General features: G+C 29.1%; 1 protein-coding gene across 4 annotated transcripts in view; it reads left to right on the top strand.

Moving 5' to 3' along the window:
- The window catches only part of LOC106684418 (latrophilin Cirl), a 185767-nt gene that overhangs the window by 152061 nt on the left and 13305 nt on the right, over nt 1-20401 (top strand). For all 4 annotated transcript variants that reach the window (XR_010844271.1, XM_067050544.1, XM_067050543.1 and 1 more), the window contains exons 3-14: nt 2924-2990; nt 4323-4403; nt 4686-4878; nt 4963-5069; nt 7601-7918; nt 8325-8596; nt 9759-10086; nt 10272-10653; nt 11749-11974; nt 14208-14373; nt 15002-15216; nt 15956-16059. Coding sequence is in view for 3 of the 4 variants with exons in the window: in XM_067050544.1 (XP_066906645.1) it covers nt 4334-4403; nt 4686-4878; nt 4963-5069; nt 7601-7918; nt 8325-8596; nt 9759-10086; nt 10272-10653; nt 11749-11974; nt 14208-14373; nt 15002-15216; nt 15956-16059 (2381 nt within the window). In the remaining variant the exon portion in view is untranslated. The remainder of the gene's footprint in view (nt 1-2923; nt 2991-4322; nt 4404-4685; nt 4879-4962; nt 5070-7600; nt 7919-8324; nt 8597-9758; nt 10087-10271; nt 10654-11748; nt 11975-14207; nt 14374-15001; nt 15217-15955; nt 16060-20401) is intronic.

Here is a 20401-nt window from a genome sequence, read left to right as displayed (position 1 = left end):
AACTCGGACTTGATCTATAAAGGGCTTCTTACGTTTATTTTCATTATCTATCAAAGGATTCAATCTATTCTAACTTCTTCCCTATATTCTTTATTAGTGTTATGCGTAATAGACAATGCGTAAAAAAACGTAATAATTCTGTCGGAAATGAAGTATAACATAATTTTAAAAAATAAATGGGGATTAAGTTCATATGGTTTAAATATCAGTTATAAACTTGTAGTAATTATTGGTTCTGAAGGAACAATCATTAAAGATTTAGAAATGCTCTAGGAAGACTGAGCGTATAAGGAGTATACCGAGACGTTGGTTGGAGCATAACATTAAATCCGATTATGCCATTATGTGGTTCAACGGGGGCTTTGTTGAGGGAAATATGTAGGGGCTTCTCGCCTGTGGTTTTGCTATCAAGATGTCGGGTTTACTAAGTCGTTTTTTTCTTATAATAGGCCGTGTATCCCCTACTGCCATCCTACTTTCTAGTCATCTTTAAAATAATTATTTATAGTTATTTTTTTCTCAAATTAGGATAAGTTGACAAATTATTTTGATGTAAGCTACGGCCGAAATTACTCGAAAACAGTATTCCAATAGTTTTTGGATGTTATTGTAACTACGTAGTCAATAAACCGTACGCTGAAAGAATGTTCAATTCTGCTATGTTCTTTTTCCAACGTTATTCATTTATCTACTACGAATGAGGGGAAGTGCTCAAAATGAAAGCTCATCTAATATTCCGCGGTAAAATGAAAACTTCACCTAATTAACCGCTTGAGCACTGCTTTCTACAAATCTACTATGTAATCTTAGCGTTGAGAATGAAATTAATTTTTATTTGTTATGTAAAGCTCATGGAAAATCCGAAAATTGTGTAAGTATACTTAGAAGCGATCGAATAAATGAAACAAACACTATTTAAAAAATATCTCAACCCTCTATATAATTTTTGTATACTTATATGATTTCCATCTTCATTGTATCTTGTTCTTTATAACTCTGAAGAAGGCTTGCGATGTGGGTTGAAGTTTTAAAAAAATATACTGTTTTTAGTGTTGCAATAATATTATTTCTATAACTCCATAATCGATATTTTTTTTAGTGATGAAATAGGTTTTTAGTTGTGAAACCTATATTTCAATTTAACTGGAGTTTTGAAATTTCCTATTAATACTTTTTACATCTTAAATAATTAATCCAGTTTAAAAAATATGTGAATAAATTAGAGACCAGCATACATACTAGCGATAATACGTTTCTATTTGCCTTTATAGACGATGATGTCCAGACTAGAAGGCCCCCTGACTTAAATGAGGCGTTATTAAAATTAAAACAAATAGATCTGGAAGTCAATCGGCAAAAGTAAAAGTACTAGTTGAGTGAGAGTGGTAATAAACGACTTGAAGAAATGATAATTGGGAAGTAAAGTTTTGAGTGGGTCGTAGTCTATGTATTTCAAAGCACTCAAACTCCGAAAACCATGTTCAAGAAGAAATAAAGAGTGGAATCATTCTTGCTAACACATGCTGCTGTGATCTCCTTAAGGAATTTTAAAAGTAGAAGTTTGTATAGATCTACAAAGACCCTCATGTACAAAACAATTGTACGACCTATTCTAACAAATCCCTCCAAATGTTGGACCTAAATAAAAACTGATGAGCTCACCCTTATATGATTCGACAGAAAGTCCTCTGGATCCACCCTGGAAGGACAAACGTGGCTATAGAGGACTAATAGAAAGTTAAAAGTCCTCTTTAAAGAAGCTGAAATTGTGAGGAGCATCAAGTTAAAGTGTTGTGTTGGAGTGGGCACGTCGCTAGGGATGAATTCACACCATTCCTGACGAAATATTCTTGAGGCAGAAAAGGAACACAGTTTTTAAAATATTTCGCGATGTACAGAAAAATAAGGCCAAATTTGCACTAGCTAGGCAACGGCGATGGGGATGGACGGCGCCGAGTGTCAAGTTGGAAGGTCGTGAATGCATTAAAAGAAGAAAAAATAGATCATTTTTTATACGATGCTATTATTTTTTTTATAGAGAAAAAGTGTTTGGTGTTAATATAAGTTATCAAAAACCTTCCTTATTGTTTATTGCATTATTTAAAAAAATATTTTACCCTAACATGATTTAAAAAAACATTCCATCATATTTTAAATGATAAAATTGGATCAAACTTTATATTTTATTTATTGAAGTTAAGTATTTATAAACTCATTATTACAGTTTAGCAGATTTCAAATGGAAAAATAAATACGGCTTGCAAGAAGAGTTAATTCTAGCTGAGTATACACTTCCAACAGGTGATCAAATTGGCATTCCATGCATCAATCCTGATAAAAAAAAAACAGAGTCGGTGAGGGGTAGCTTAAATGAAATGATTTAACTCCAATCAAATGAAAGTCCTGATCATTTCCCTCCGGATGAATAATCCTTCCAACTCTTCGACAGCATTATCTCTTCAATTTTTCCACTGCTGTATCCTATTTTAATGACTTTTTGTTCCTCGTAAAAATATCTGGGTATATCTGAAGATAAAAAATAAATACAATCCCAAGTTATAACTGGTAAATATTTGTATCCTTTTATAATGCCATAAAAAAATCAGTCATGTGACTTCCAAGCTAGAAAAAAGTCTAATAGAATTATTTGTATATATACTGTGATAAAATAATATAACTTCCAACGTTAAGGTCAACAATAAGCTTTTATTTTATAGTATCATAATAATAATAATTTATATTTTAAGAATTTTAAAATCTCATATTGGGAAATAATACAATCTGGATTCTTAAAGTATCATTAAAATTAATTAACTAATACTGTATGTTTTTTTTGTTTTTTTTACTGTATTTTATAAATTTTTATATCTATTTGATTACTTATTTATGCTTAATTAACCAAGTTATTATTTTTTTTTTTTAGAACCAAGTGTTGCAAGTACTTCAGCAACGTTATGTTTAGTGGATCTCAACTCTTCATTTGACTCATTGTAAGTATCTACTGTGATTTTTATTGTTGTTTTATAATTACTATTCTTTAGCATTATACATTTCTTCATTTTAAGTATCTCAAATTTGGAATTTTTTGGTTGTGTCTTTACCATATCCTTACCTTTTGACATTAAAAACTTCATTCCAAAATTAGATCTTTAGTCAAAATTTTCATGCTTTAGCTGCCATCAGTGATAGTATTTATATACAGATATTGTATTATTTGAAAATAGCATTTGTTTCTTTTTTTTTACATTATGATGGTTCTTTTATTGTAAATCAATTGAGCTTTCCTACTAGAAATCTCTTCTAAAACTGGCCTCAAGTAATATGATTTATGATTGTTATAAACTTCAGGCTTCACAACTGAAACTTATTTAATATGTGACTATAAAGGATGACATATGGCTATTGAAGGAACCACTTAGTGATGTAGACTTACAATGTCATTTTAATTTAGGCCAATTATAAATTTAGAACAGATCTCTACAGTTAATTTATTTTATTTTAAACTATATAAATACATTTTTTTTGTTTTTTATATGGAAAAAGTTAGTAATTACTGCCAAGTTTTAAACACTAAATAATTTTAAGGATTCTAACATTTATTGTATATTCAGATGTACTTGATAATGCTAAAATACTATAATGCTTGATAGGATTTGAAAAAACTATAATTATTATGAAAAGTTCCTCTTTATGCTATATTTATTAGAATTACATCTGTTTTTATCACCTCATTACTTAAATCTATTTGAATGGAAAATAATAGGTCCCAAATTAAAATTATGAGTTATTAGTAATTTATTAAAACTTCCTGGCCTATCAAAAGGCCCTATAAACTCAGAAATTTAGTGACACTGCCTCTTATATTCTAAAAGTAATTTCAGTTAAATCAGATTAAGTGTGTTTTACTGCTGATCTTAAATTGCTTCATTAATGTTAATTGATTACCATTAGAGAGATATGCATTATCTTAAAATTTTGTCGATTCAAATTAAATAACTAATGACTTTAATTGAACACCATGCTGATTTGTCTTTCAATAATAATTTTTGTTTTGATTTGCAAGAACCAATCTAAAGTTGCAATAACAATTAAATGAAATTAGTTACTTGTTGGGTCCCAATATGATTACCCACATTTCTTTGATTAGTATGAAATTGATTAAGTATCTTATTGAAATATTCTAGTTATTCCAATCAGAACAATAATGATTTTTTTTTCTATAAATATAAATTTTCCTCTATATATCTCATTCCTGATATTCTTTTAAGTATCACTACAAAAAATGTTAAAATAATTCAATTTTATTTTGTTTGTTTCTCTAGGAAGAGGAGCTATGTTACGTAGCCAACTGATATTATTCCTTCTATGCCTTTCAACCAAGAAGACACTTGCAAAAAATCAAGGTAACTACTATTTAGTACTTTTATTTGCCTTATTTATAAGTATCGTATTTATCAAATTTAATAATACCTTTTCTAACAAGTTTTATTTTAATCCTGCTTGTTTAATTATTGTTAATCTTTGATTTACCATCTTACCTTTTTTCCATTTAACTTATTTTTTTCTTAAATTTTTAGATGCAATGGGAAAGTTTAATATACATTAATTTTCTTAAATCATTGTTAAACTTTTTATAGTCTTGTATTAATGTATTAAATATTTTTCTTTTTTTTTTTTTTTTTTAGAACAACCTCGTTATGATACGGCATATGCCTGTGAGGGTAAGACTTTGCGAATTGAATGTAAGGAGGGAGAACTTATCAACTTAATTAGAGCTAATTACGGACGTTTTTCCATTACAATTTGTAATGACCATGGAAATACAGAATGGAGTGTTAATTGTATGTCACCAAAATCTCTGCGTGTTTTACATGCAAGGTAAATTATCTTTACTGCTTCTATTTTTTTATTGAAATTATATTTTATTTCAGTCATTTAACTGTTTTAATTTCTTTTTTGTAGATGCAGTCAACAACAAAATTGTAGCATTTTAGCTAGCACTTCTTTATTTGGTGAACCATGTGCGGGAACTTTGAAGTATTTAGAAGCTCATTACCAATGTGTACCTCGTAAGTAGAACTTTTTTATACTGTAATCTCGATATAATTGTCTTTTTTTTTTTTTTTTTATCACATTTATAGATTATTAGCTGTCAAGTTCTTCCCCACCCCTTTGGTTAAATATGATCTTTTCGGTGTGTCTTTTTATTTACTTAATGGTTTACAAATATATGCATATGTGGCATATTTCTCAAATACATAAATATAGTCAACTGTGTTTAAACTAAATAATTACTAAAGAAGGAAAAAATAATAATATTTTTCAACCTCTCCAATGCATCATAGTGTGAGGAGCTCACTTATTGGGTCTGAACCAAGCATCTCTTACTTGGACCAGCTCTCTTCTCTGGCTCCAGTCTATGTCCTTCTTCTTGCAGGCACCCTGGACCTCCCTATAAAACTTTTTTTCTTATATAAAAAATTATTTTTGTAATTTCCTGGTATCTATAGGTTAAATAATAAATCACTAGAGAAAATCATTAACATTCTTAGTCTTCAAGTTCCATCTTTTTCATGATTTTCACTGTCTCTGATATAGATATTGTAGCCAGATCACAGAGGGACTTGAAAAGGGCCTTTTTAGGAATAGAGGCTGCAGGACAAATAATGGGTCTACATATCAACCTGGTGAATACCAAATATAAGCTTGCCAACCCCCAACGGTAACCTACACTCATTTACGTTTGGAAGTTACACATTTGAAAGTGTAAATACTTTCATGTATCTAAAGTCCCTAGTTTGTGCAGGCAATAAGCCCAGCCCAGAAGTACAGAGGCCAATTACCACAGAGTGAGTAGCTCAGTGGTAAGGCACTGTGCTAACTCCAAGAACCAGAGTTGAAATCTGGCTGTGGCAGGTAATTATTTTATGTTTCTCTGTAGCTGTGAATCATCCCTATGGGTTCAGGAACCCTCTGGTGTCCACCCAGCCTAAGTAGGTGCTCTTCATTAGGTAAAAATCTGGTGGTCAAGCATTATTTTGACCAAATACCTTCTTGCACAACCATTGATCTAGTAATAGTACTTCCTTACAAAGTACTGCACCCCTGACCCTTTATGGGTTGTAGCAGTACAATTTTATTTTTAATCATCTCACCATGCATTTTATCCAACTTCTTTTTATTTTCCAATATTTCTAGAATTATTTTAGGAGGCAATTTATATATTGAATAAAATGAAACACCCCTTAAGTTTCTTCATATTGTAGTAAAGGATGATCTCCATTGGCTACATGACACAGACAAGTTCTCTTCATAAGTTTCAATCAATCATTGGGCAATATACTCTGTGGCCACATTCATTTTTCTGAAATTTTTGTCACCTAAGGATTCAAATCTATTGCCAACTTAATAATCCCTCAGCTTTATATCCATATGAGGTAATAATCTGTTATAAAGCAATGGAGAAGACTTGGTATGCAGTTTTATGCAGAGTTATACTTTAATTGCTTTATGCACTGAGTAGCAAAACAATGATCTCATTCCAAATCTACACTCTGAACTCTTTATATCTTTGATGATTTCACCTCTGATATATTTGAGAGTAAATCCATGCTGAGGGCAGTTTGCTATTCTTTAAGCTGGTCACTAGTTTCATTTATATCCATTGAATTTGGGGTTCAAAGTTCATCAAATATGTGATATGCTTTTAAATGAGGGTGTAAGCAATGAAAGAAATATGCTTTATATTTCCTCTAATCATAATCGTGCAGATCTTTAAAAATGTATTTATTCATCTTTTACAACTATGGTTTGCTTCATTCCATTTCTCTTCATCTTCATCCATACTTTCTAGGACATAGTAGTTTTTTTATTTTTTCTTGACTATTCCAATTCTTCAGTATTCTTCAGGCAAAAAAGTGCCTTTTATCTTTTCTTCCACACATTTTCCAGCTTCTAAATATTCTTCAATTGTTTTTGGTGTGCTTCTAGCCCATCATTTGAGTCTGTTTTTTATATATAACAAAAGGAAAGAAATTCAGTAACCAAAATTATTTCAATTTCAAGCTTCAGCAATATATTATTTTAAAATGCCTTTGATATAGAAATAAACTGCATTTTTGGAATATTGAGTATTATTTTAAATGGTTTATCATTACATTTATAAACCTTAATAAAATTAATGCATGTAGTCATGAATGTTCACAAACTTGAATGATTGTATAAATAATGCGTTGAAGTTAAAAAAAAAATGAAAATATTCATAAAACAACTGTTTTTGATGATACCATATGCAATTTTTAATTTATCTTGGTAACAATTAAACTTTGGTTAAAGCCAAACACATTTGGGATTGTATTTTACTTAAACCTAGTTTGTCAACATTGGTTTTCCTGAAGGTTCTTGCCTATAGCAGTAGATTTTATGTTATTTGCTTACAGATGTTTGGCAATGAAGAAATAAAAATTTCTTTGGTTGGTTAGTTGGTAGAATACCAAGAATTATTTATTTGATTTGAAATTTATTTGAAACTAATTTCACATAATATACATACAATATATATACTTACATATATTTAACAATACGTTTTGTATATTCATAGCTGCTTTGACAACTACAACGAGCAGACCGAGCCCTCCATGGCTGATGACATCGCAACCAAGTGTCTGGAGTACTGCAAAAGCAGCAACAATAAGGCCTCCAGTTCCTACTCTTCCTGCCCCTCAAATCACTACATCAACAACCAGCAAAGCAACAACAGTTGCAACTACAACTACAACCACTACCACGACTACTACTACAACTACCACCATAAAAACATTTCCAGAAGATGGCATAGACAGTGTCACAACTCATTCTTCTACAACTGCACAGATACTTCCATCTCCAACTTCTACATCCTATCCTTATACTGGGACGGGTAAGTAATGTATTTTGTTTTTAAACTATGGAACAGTTAAATTTATTTTTTAAATTTAATTGTTTATGTCATTTTGCAAGTAACAGTGAAATGGAAATGAAAAATATTGAAATATAGGAAGTCACAAATTAATGTAATAAATCTTGATCAAAGTGTTGTGTTAATGCAAGTATTACCTTTAGTTGATTCTTTTGTTTTTCCCATTACTTTATAATTCAAATTGTCAAGATATCAACTTATATTAATTTTATGTGTTTAGATTTCACTTCAATTTATATAGTTAGCGTTCTTTTAAATATTAATGGTAAACTGATTATGTTAATTAATTCTTTAGTAATGTTCCTAGATATACTAATGAAATCTTAATTTATTTGATTGAAACAATTTTTTAAAAATTATTTTACAGGAGGAACTATAGTGGAAGATTCTGAAATGTGTCCACCTGCAGTTGCCCGTGGGCTCACATGGAACTGGACTAAAGTAAGTGAGTTCAGTGTTCAACCTTGTCCTGGTGGAGCTTCAGGGTTAGCAAGATGGCGCTGTCTTCCTGGTCCACCGCCTCGTAGAGCATCTCCTACACCTGATCTCAGTGAATGTCGCTCACTTTGGCTTACGAGTCTTGATACCAGAATTGCAGAAGGAGATGCCATAATCAGTATTGTTAATGATTTATCAGAGGTAAATATTCAACTCAAGTTGAACTAATGAATATTTAATTGAAAATCTTGATTTATTTCTGTACCTATTGGGACCTTAATGTTATTTTATATCATGTTTGGTATTTAATAACTCATAATCACCAAATATATATCATATTTTTGTGAAAACTGCATTAAAAAAAAATAATAACAATCATGGTTTCAAAATTATTCCATACACTGCTTTTCCATTATTTTTAAGTTAAGATATATATTTTTCAGAATAATGCACTTTTTTTTATAAAGTATGTTTGTATCCCTAACATTGGCCGTGGTTAGTTTTTACTAATAAGTACTGATTAATTTGGAAATTAAAAATGAAGATTAATTCCAAGTTCATCCTTTAAGTTGTGTTTGTTCATTTTTATTGATGAACAAAGACTATTTACTAATTATATCACTATTGTAACTGTCAATTGTGTTAGTACTTACTGTATTAATGGTATTATGTTCACTACAGGTGATATTCTATGATTTTAAGTGCTTTCTTAGAGGAAAGATTCTCTGAATTATATATTCAAATCTTTGTTCAGAGAGTTGATATACTAATATAATAGTAAACAATAACATTTTTGTGTCATTTTTTTTTTCAAATTTAACGAGTCATTTACTATTGAAAATCTGAAATGAACTTGCTCCTGAAGAGATAAAAAAATCCCTTAACTGGTCCTTGTTCTATGTGATCTAGACCTTACAAAGCAGGGGTTCTTGTCTTTGAAGAGTATAATTAATCTACTTTTAATGATAATATACTTATAAAAGGTATAACATATTGAGATATCAGCAATACTAATTAATTTAGTTAGAATAAATTGAAAATAAACATATTGATTTTATTTTGGTTATTTTTATATTTAGTTAGGATTACAACAGTTTTAATCAATGTTGATATAATTAGTGACATAAAGAAAAGGCTGTTAGAGGATGAATTGGTATAGCATACTTATATCCTTATTTTAATTATAAAATCGGTACATTTAGTTCCCATTTACAAAATATTTTTAAATAATACGATATATATAATTGAAATAACTGAATTAATATTGACGTATTTGTGTTGTCTTGTGAAACCTAAATATTATATAATACATTTTTTACTACCAATATAAAACCTTTTTTATATTTTCTTTTGTCATATTCAGGTAACAGATAGTAAAACACTTTATGGTGGTGACATGATGACTACAACTCAAATAATTAAGAAAATGGCTAACAAAATGTCTGTTGATATTCAAACATTTCCTGATGCACGACAAAGAGAAGCTATTGTAACTGAACTATTGCATGGAGTAGTTAGAACTGGTAGCAACTTACTAGATCCAGCTAAGCTACCTTCATGGCGTGATTTAACTCATAAAGAACAGATGCGTGTGGCTACATCTCTTCTTGTAGGAATTGAAGAAAATTCCTTTCTTCTTGCTGACACTGTTGTCAGAGAAAAAACAGTACCCCATAGAGAGAAAAATATATGTATGTTAATTTTATTTCTTTTAGTTTCCTGATAAATATTTAAGTTATAGTTTTCAATAAACCTATTTTAAGAGAATATACCTGTACATAAAAAAAAATAAAAATAAATACTTTAATAGTTTTTACTCTTTAATATTAAATTAGTTATTTACTTTTTAATATTTGTTTATTTTTATTATTTCCAGTTCTAGAAATACGTGTAGTTAAAACTGCTAATGTTGATACTGAAGAATTCAGTAGTAGCAGTTCTACCACAACTGAATATGGTGAAGCTGTAGAATCAAATGGCGGGGATAATTGGCTGAGACTTGAAAAGAAGGCTCTTTTAGACAACAGTGAAGGAAACTTCTTGAGATTAGTCTATATTGCTTTTGACCATTTGGAAGATATTTTACAGCCTTTATCCCATGCTAATGTTTCGAGGATAGTCAATAGTAAAGTGATTTCTGCATCACTTGGCAAAGGGAGACACATTCAGTTATCTCATCCTGTGACAATATGCCTTAGGCATATTCGTACGGAAAATGTAACCAATCCCACTTGTGTATTTTGGGATTACACAATGAGGTTAGTTTATTTATTCATTAACACCTTAAATCCAATTTTCATGGTATATTCAAATTAAAAATAATAGCCAGGATATTTGTTTTCTTCTTATAGATTGGATTAATGTAAATAAGATTTGGTCCTAATTACAGATATGTATATTTTTTTTGTGAAACAAATCATTAATATTTTTTTTCCAAGTACTTCAAAAGCATGTTTTGGCCTTCTGACGTGAAAATATCTTTAATTTTAACTATGGAAGAAAATTAAATGTTCTTTCATTCATTGGAAGAGAATCAAATTAAGTGTTCGTGTAGAGATACACCAAGTTCAGTTCACGATTCATATTTTAAACAAATTATTACAATTCTATGTATTTTCTTTCATTATTTAATATTATAAAATGAATAAACATAAATAAAATTTAAATAGTGAGTCTCTAATTACTTTTTTTTTTAAATACCTGGAATAATAATATGGATGAAGGTCAGGTCCTTCTCAAACCTGTGTGAATAGTACCACTCATTACCAGATCACCATTGACATAGGAGAACTTTATTTGTCTAAATATCCATCTATCTGTGATCTTAAAATTTTACAATTTAAAGGTCATTATATAAAATAATAATAAAAAATTCTTTCAGAAGAATCTTTTCTTCAGAAGTCTTTTGTTTTTTTTCCATATTGAACATTAATGGAATGAGAACATTTTTTTTTAATTCTTAAAAAACTGTCATTTCTTTTGAATAGTTAAGGTAAGATAGAGTAATGGGAGAGAATTTTTTGCCTGTCCTTCACCTGCCTGCTTAATCATTTCAAATGAATTATAATTGCAGACTCTCTATTCAGATTCGGTTATCTATTTTAACTTTACAATCTTAATTATTACATTTTGATATTGTTATAATTAAATTAATGTTTAACAAAATGAATCATTTTATACTCTTTCTTCTTCCAAATATTGGTTCACTTTTAATGACAAAAAAATTCTGTTTCCATTAATAAAAGTCAGTTTTGTATTTTAGGTTCCCTTTTTATATTTATAGATATTATTTCTTATTCAGTTTTTCATTGGTGCTTCTAATGGTTTCTGACCATTTTATATTTATTTTTCAGCTCTTGGTCAGAAGAAGGCTGTAGGGTTGATTTCACAAATGTAACACATACTATTTGTGTGTGTGACCATCTTACCAATTTTGCTATTTTAATGGATGTTCAAGCTACTTATTTACCTCCTGCACATGAAATGGCTTTACAGATAATAACATACATCGGCTGTATTGTATCAGTGATCTGTCTAGTTTTGGCAATTATAACATTCCAATTGTTCCGTGGCTTAAAGGTATGTTTAGAAGAAAATTAACTAATGCTATTTACTTTTTCACTTGTAGTTCTATAATTTTTCAACTTGGCTTATTTCATATAATGTTTTATTTTTACAATTAATCAATTTTATGTTATTTAGACTGATTTATTATTATATAACACTTTTTTTTCTTGTAATCTAAAAAATTATAGATTTTAGTTAGTTGCTTGAATATTAAAATGCTATCCATTCAGAGTAAATATTTTTTGTCAATTAAAAAGACACATATAGAGTGTAATGATGCTAAAATGAGACAAAAACCTTGAGGTAAAAATGAGAGTCATGCATTTTCTACCAAACATAATATTATTAGGTTCCTCGATGGCTTATAATATATAAATATTGTTAAAGATAAATGTATATAATATTAAAAAAGTAATATTTGTTATTAGTGCTTTGATAATTTATGCACCAACCACTTTTAAAATCAAGTGGTTGAATTTTGTTATCAGCAGTCATTTCTAAAAACAGATTATGCTGCCTATTTTGTGCCTAATTGAACCAGTATAGTATAAACTGCCAAGGAGTGAATAAATGCTAATTCAGTGGGGTAAATTTGAGACAGCATAATAAAATAATAATAAAAAAATTTGACATGGCTTCTAAGGTACAATTGTGACTTTAAAATTCTTGGTGGGTATGTATGAGTTTTGAAAGATATAATAAAACTACCTGCCTCAACAATAAGTGGTGGAACTGCCAGGATTTCTGTAGAACTGGTCATTGGTATTAATTATGATTGATTTAATATAAACTAAATGTCAAATGATTTAGAAGAAAGTTCTTAATTTATGTTACTTTTCCAATGTTCTAGTGAAATATGAGGTTTAGTTTTATAACAACTTATTATTAGTTTATTGTTATGGTCTTAAATGAATAAAATAATCTTAGAAATGGGATCTCATTTTTACACTAACTTTTTTTATACTACCACAGCTTAAAGGAATTTAACTACACACCTGAAAACACAATGTCTCATTTTTACTCATACTTGTATATTTTTTTCACCCCAAAAGATAGTGTAAAAAAAAACACCAAATATAATTTTTCCTTTTAGAAAAATAATATAATATGGTAAAACTTTTTGTGCTGTTAGTGTTCCTAACCAAAATTTACTTAAGATATATTTTTAATAACAGTAACAAAAGTTACAATTTATAAAAATTAAAGTTCTTGAAAAATGTTTTATTTTTGCACTACTTGAATCTATATCTAAAATATTCATAATATTTGAGGAGTATAGTACATACGTACATACCTATGTACTATGAAATTTTTACAAATATTACATATGAAGTAAAATACGTTGAAATATTTTTGTTAGCTTAAACTGATGGAGATCTAATTACTTTGTACTAATTGTTTAAAAATGCTTAAGTTAAAAGCGATGATAAGAGCTAGAAAAAAAAGATCCGAGGGTTAGATATGAACTCTCAATACGTCCAATAATCATGAGTCAAAATAAAAAAAAATTGAAATAACAAAATGAATAGAAAATTGTATGGATATATATATGAACATACAAATAATACAGTTAGCAAAATAAAACATTAAATTTCATTTTTTAAAAAATAAATTGGCTATTTTCTGTAGATGTAACCTTTGTCAAGTGCTTCTAGAGCAGAAAATAACTCTGTAAACACCAAAGTCCGATTTTAGTAACAAATGATGCATGCTGTCGATACAAGGACAAATTGTCAGCTCTTTTGCTTCTTTTTAATCTCCATCTTTATCATTTCCCTAAACAGAGCCAAAATGTTCTCATCGCATGTACATTCAGGACTAATGCTAAGCTATCTTCAAAATGGATGAAATGTGCAAGTTTCTTATTCACATCATGCTAGGTCCAATTTGATTCCAGCCGTTATAAGCTCTGCCTTCTAATCTGTATCGGTATTCCTTTTCTGATTGTCCGCTAGTTTAAGTTAATCTCCCACTTTCCTCAAAAAGCATTCTATAAACTTCGGATTTTTCTCTTCCAAAGTACTTTCAGTTTCATCCATCTCTAATTATTTAGACTCAATTGTTATAATATTTTAGAACACAGACCTAAAAAATATTTCAAAATTGACATATGATATTTTTTAGTTTTATATTACCAATATACAAACTATCAAATTGTAAACTATATAATTTATAGCTTATTGTAGATTAATAATTATTTCATTTATCTTTTACTAATATATATAATGATTTTTTTAATTTACAGTCTGATCGGACTACAATTCATAAAAATCTCTGCATATGCCTGTTAGTAGCAGAAGTACTGTTCTTAGCTGGAATAGGTCAGACAGATCAAGCGATTGTTTGTGGAATCGTAGCAGGATTATTGCATTTCTTTTTTCTTTGTGCATTTGCATGGATGTTCCTTGAAGGTAAGAGTCTGTAAAATTCTTTAGTTTACTTATTTTTGTAGGGGTGAAATAAATTGTAATAGCAATATAAATTAGTAATTTTTCTGCCTTTTCTCTGGGTTCTCATTTCAGTTATTCTGGCTTTTTCAAGGATTAAGTTATACTTTCTGATATTTTGTCCTCATGTTACAGGGAATTTTTTCAGACTAATGTTCTGGAACAAAATCATTTATCTTATAAACTTTTCTATTGTTAATGGGAGTTGCCTCAGTAGCACTGCAAAAAGTAGTTAGTCATCACTGTGGGTGTTTGGCCAATTTTTTTACCCCTTCCTGCTAATTTTAAATATTGTTCTTCTATTTATCATGTTAAACACCCATAGAATGTTTTTTTATTAGGCAGGGCAAATATTCATAATAACGTTAGTTTTTTTTGAGGAAATTAGTGTATGAAAAATTTCCCTGTAACATGAGTGCAAAGTATTCTTTAGGAAAAAGACAATAACAAAAGTATATAATTTAAAAAAATCACAATACCCATTTATTTTATACCATCTTTTTCTCATAGTAATTGTTAGTGTTGGTCGAAGATTAAAATTTAAGTTATGAAAATAACTCTTTTTTTTCTAATATTATTTTTCAAATTTTAGGTTTTCAACTATATGTGATGTTAATAGAAGTATTTGAAGCAGAAAAATCAAGAATTAGATGGTACTACTCCTTTGCTTATGGTACCCCATTTATTATTGTCTCTGTTTCCTGTCTTATTGACCCTTTTAGCTATGGCACTGACCGATACTGCTGGCTCCGTGCGGACAACTTCTTCATATTTAGCTTTGTTGGCCCTGTGATAACTGTGATACTTGTAAGTATATAAATTTTTATTTGCAATTGATAGTATGTGGTGTTAGTTATTCCTTTATTTTTCCTATATTTCATAATTTTCAATTCACTAACATGTTATTTGTTAACACACTATATATATTTCTCTTAGTATAACATTTTTAATCATGGATAATGGGTCTGTAAATCCTATTTCAAAATATGTGTTACAATTCATTTAAATAATTAAATCTTGACATTGTGCAATATTTGTAACATTTTATTAAAGCTAGTAAAGTTTGCATATATGTAGTTAATTTAGATGTTAAAAATTATTTATTATATTAAAGTTGTTTTAATTTATCTGTTACTTTGAAAAATTACAACTTTGAGTATTAATTTTTCATCGTTTTTTAAGGCGCTGACTGTCGACTATTAGTCATCTCTTAGTTTTTAATTTTTACCTATTATATTTATCAGCTTCAATGAAATTCATGTATATTGTGAAATATATTTTTACTTAGTGTCCTTGGCAAAATAGAAATGAGTTATCTCGTCGTCAGCAGTCAATGTTTTAACATGCATATTTTAATTTCTACTACCTGTCTCAGGTATGAGTAATGTTACAGTTATGAGTAACATAAAGCTAAAAAAATTTAAAAAATGATTGATCCAGATCAGTATAATACTTGTTTTAATATTTTTACTTAATTTTGTAATAGCATATTTTAAAAGTCATTTTTACCTGTTTTATCAAATAATATATTTTTACTTGTTTCTAGGCTAATCTAGTCTTTTTAAGTATGGCAATTTATATGATGTGCCGACATACCAATGCCTCCATTGCTATGAAGAGTAAAGAACATTCTAGGTTGGCGAGTGCCAGGTTAGTTTAATTATTGTAATATAATATTTTTTGATAATGATTTTATAACTTGGACAATTTAAGTTATTTATGTTATAATAAATTTATTTATTATAATAAATAATATATATATTATTTATCTATCACAGCTCATTAAATTTACTTAATTCAAATTTGAAAATTGCAGTATTATTTCTATGTAAACTAACACAAATATTTTGGTAAAACAGTAATTTTTCTTTCTTTTTTTTTCTTTAGAATTGTTTATATTATTATTATCTATTAATCATAGTTTCTTAGTAATGAAGTATAACTTGAATAATAAAAAAAGGATATTATTTTAAAAAATAGAAATTTTTAAAACAGCTAATTTTGATTTAAATAATTTATTTGAGTTTATAATTCAGACATAGAAATATATATATATTTTTTTGTTGGACTTGAAACAATTTTGTCAATTTGTAATACTTTTCTAATTATATAACAACTTGTGTTTTTAACAAAAAAGTGTTTTTGAAGCTTAGCAAGAATATGAATTTGTTTTCTTCTCTCCATAAATGGTCAATTACCAATACATTCCATGTAATCTCTTATAATCTCTCTGTACTCTTATAATTTTTGAGCTACTTTTAACTCTCAAACACTATTATAATTAATAGTGGGATTAAAAGTGATTCTAAATTATATGGACAAGGATAGTTACAAAGATTAGTAGGATGGTTGAACAGGTCAAGTATTCAAAATAACTTAACAGTTGAATTTACCTTGTATATGTTGATTAAGAATCACTTTCTGGTTTCTCAGGATGTTAAAATAGCCTAAAAATAAGTTTTATTTTGTTTGACAATATTACTTTACTTAAGGAAAGTTAACTTTATAATGTTGGAGTGCTATCAATGGGTAGATTCTCCACATGTTTGTATCATGTCATTGTATCACCTTCAGAAAATTTACTTGTATATATTTTTATACAGTTGTAAATAACAATAAATAAATTATAAAAAAAATAAACTTTATGTTTCAATTCATTGCATTTTGCTTTTGTGTAAGTTGCAGTAACAGTTATTTTTGTTCATTCATTTTCTATAATGAATTATCAAGGACTTTGAAAACTACAAAATTATTGGTTATTGGTGCTATGTTATATATTTTGTTTTACTTTTTACTGCATAAGTGTACACGTATGTAGAGATAGACCAGAAATCAGATTTAACCCCTTGCCTTACAATTTAACTTTGAATAGCACATACCATGAACGACGACAATTTGGCATGGACGCCCCACCACATCTTGTTGATCTATGACTCGGTCAGTACTACATGTCTTTGGTACAACTTGTTTATGTTTGATTCAGTTGACTTACTTATGTTTACCACGTCTCAGACAAGTCCTAGTAAGCAAAGAAGTTAAATTACTTACTCATTCAAATGAATTAACTCTTTTTTATGCTTCATAATTCACTAATATGATATGTCTTACTTTTTTTTTACATTAATTTTGATTTATTTTTCCATTAATCATTGTTTTAAAATTTTGAAAAAAAAAATTAAATATATTTTTCAATTAATTATTGCGTATTTCCATTCATAATATGGATCAAACCTGGTGGTTCAAGATTGATAGCTCCATCAATCTTTGGTTACATTTCATCCGTTACTGAACCCTACAAAAACCTTAATCTACTAGACCAGACTTATACATTCCTTTTGGCAGGAATTGGTATGCCTCTCTGATATTTGTCTGTTATTACCTTTCCATTGGTTTGTTGTTTATCCAGTCCAAGAATTTATCATGGTTATTTCAATTACCCTACGATATTACATTGTTTTTATTTACTGGGTGTAGGTCATGTTCTGTGTCATCTAAAGTTTCCTTCACTTAATCATCATTAACACTTAGTCATCTAAAGTTGTTTAATCATTTTTATCTAGTGTTCTTAGGTTTTACTGATTTTCTGACTTGTAGTTGTGCCTTTTAAAATTTAATTTAAAACTTAAATAATACTTTTAAAATCTTTTATTTTTGAACAAAGATTCCAATATTCATTAGCTTTATATCTCTTTTTTTAAATTAATAAATAAAAATGTGTACATTATCTTTTCAGAATAATTTATTCTATACTTCTTTTATTGATATCATTCTGAATTTATAAAAATAGAGCTAAAACATTTTATTTGTGGTTTACATTATCTGTTACAAGTAATCATTTCAAAAAAATTTTAAAGATTGAAAAACTTTAGTTTACTATGTTTATGAACCATGATTGCTAGCAACATAAAGTATATTTTTTAATTCACCTAGTCTTACCTTCCCTACTATGCCTAAGCTTAAAAATGTTGCTTTTTATATAGGTTGTTGTAATTACCATAAGTTTTGAATTATCCTTTTCTTTTTTTTAATATCTCTAATCATTTCTTAACTTGTCTCTCTTTCTGTATTTCATGGACAAAGTGGAGTGGAAGAAAATGTTCTTCAGCTCAAATTAAAATCACATCTGTAAGAAAATAGTTATTAATAAAATTCCTGATTGTTGCATGTATTATTGTCTGAAGCTTCTCTCAGTGTTCTCCCTAGTTGATTGTTGACCAAAAATATTTCCTCCAATATAGATTCACTATTAATAAATTATCATTCACTGGCATTCAACATATATCATAACCCTTTATTTTTTTATGTGAACTTTAAATTAATTTAGAAAGTATTGTTCTCCTATGTCTGTAGTACCTTTACTTTGTCTTCCTATTATCTAAAGATAGTGTTTCTGGCAATATGGAGTTACAAAGATCAGGTTTTAATGTTAGGTTCCTTGTAGAACAGTGATTTCCATAGGGTTTATAATTTTTATTTTTATTTTTAGAAATAGTTTTGAGCTTATAAATAATTATCTGACAAATTGTTGTAACTTATTTAATCCATTAATTTAACTTTCATGTCATTTTTGGTTTGTATGTGATATATATCACTAACAAATATAAGAGAATTACCCAAAGAAAGATTGCTAGCTACTGAGGATAACTGGCAGGCTGGAAATATATGTGAGTTATATGCAGACATCAGAAAAGAAAGGATAGGCTATAGAGCGAGGAAGGAATGCAAGGAAAAGATGGCACTCTGAGACAAAATAATAAACATCTGGAAGAACATTTCCAGGAACCTCTAAATCAAGGAAAGCCCATAAACAACGAGGAAATGGATCACACTGAGGACCTCAACCCACTAGAGGTGGAAAAAAACAGATATTCTTGATGTGGAAATAGCTATCTACTGACTTAAAAGAAGGAAGGACCCTGGGAAAGACAGCATACCATCGGAACTGTTCAATGGTGGTGGAAAACCTCTTAGAACCAAGCTATTGGAACTAATTCCAAACAAATGGGAGGAAGAAAGAATCCCAGAGGCGTGAAACAAAAGCCTGATCTGTCTGTAGCCTTTGAAGTCAGAACTGGTCTGAGACAAGAAGATATATTCACCAATACTGTTCAATTTAGCCTTAGAAAAAGTGATTATAAGAACATCACACGAAAATGGTGGGGTGCATGCCAGAATGAAATATAAAGTCCTTGCAAACACGGATGACATTGCGGTCCTAGGAAGTAACCAAGATGACACAACAAGACTCGCAAAGACTCTAATTAGAGAAGCAGCTAGTAAATAAGGATAAAACAAAATATATGATTGTAAGCCAAAAAACTACCATAACGATATGGTCTACGTTGATGGCAAATTGTTTCCGAAAATAGAAAGTTTCAAATACCTCAGCTCCACAATAGCATCATTAAATGATCAGGAGACTGAGATAGACCAGCATATAATAAGCATGAACAAAGCTTTCTTCTCAAGAATACTGAAATCCTGAAAAATCTGAAACTAAGGGTGTACAATGCCAATCATAAAGCCAGCTCTGATATACGGCTGCAGAACCTGGGCTCTACGAGGTACCCTAGGAAGCAGAATCAAAGGTTTGAAGGGAAATTCCTCTGTACAATTACAGGAGCGATCTCGGTTAAGAATCCTAACACATGGAGGAGAAGAACAAACAGTGAACTGCTTGTAGAAACTGTCAGCAAATATCTCATGATATGAAGGCAAGGAGGTTAAGATGGTCGGGACATATGGCTCAAAGCAACCAATCAGAACGCCTCTACACAAAAATGAATGTCAGTATAGTTGGCAAAATACCACATGGGAGGCAAAAACCAGATGGATAAACAGAATAAAAAAAGATGCGAAAGAGCTGCATACAGCAAACTGGAAGACAGTAGCCCAAGATAGGCAGGCAGAGAGAAGGCTGGTTCGGACAGCCAGAGATCTACAAGATCTGTAGAACCAAATAAATAAATTAAAAAAAATATATATATATATA

Source organism: Halyomorpha halys, unplaced genomic scaffold (assembly GCF_000696795.3).
Source record: "Halyomorpha halys isolate HHAL.00 unplaced genomic scaffold, Hhal_1.1 Scaffold579.1, whole genome shotgun sequence".
NCBI lineage: Eukaryota > Metazoa > Arthropoda > Insecta > Hemiptera > Pentatomidae > Halyomorpha > Halyomorpha halys.
Note: the sequence above shows the minus strand (reverse complement) of the source record. Positions and strands in the feature narration are given on the sequence as shown.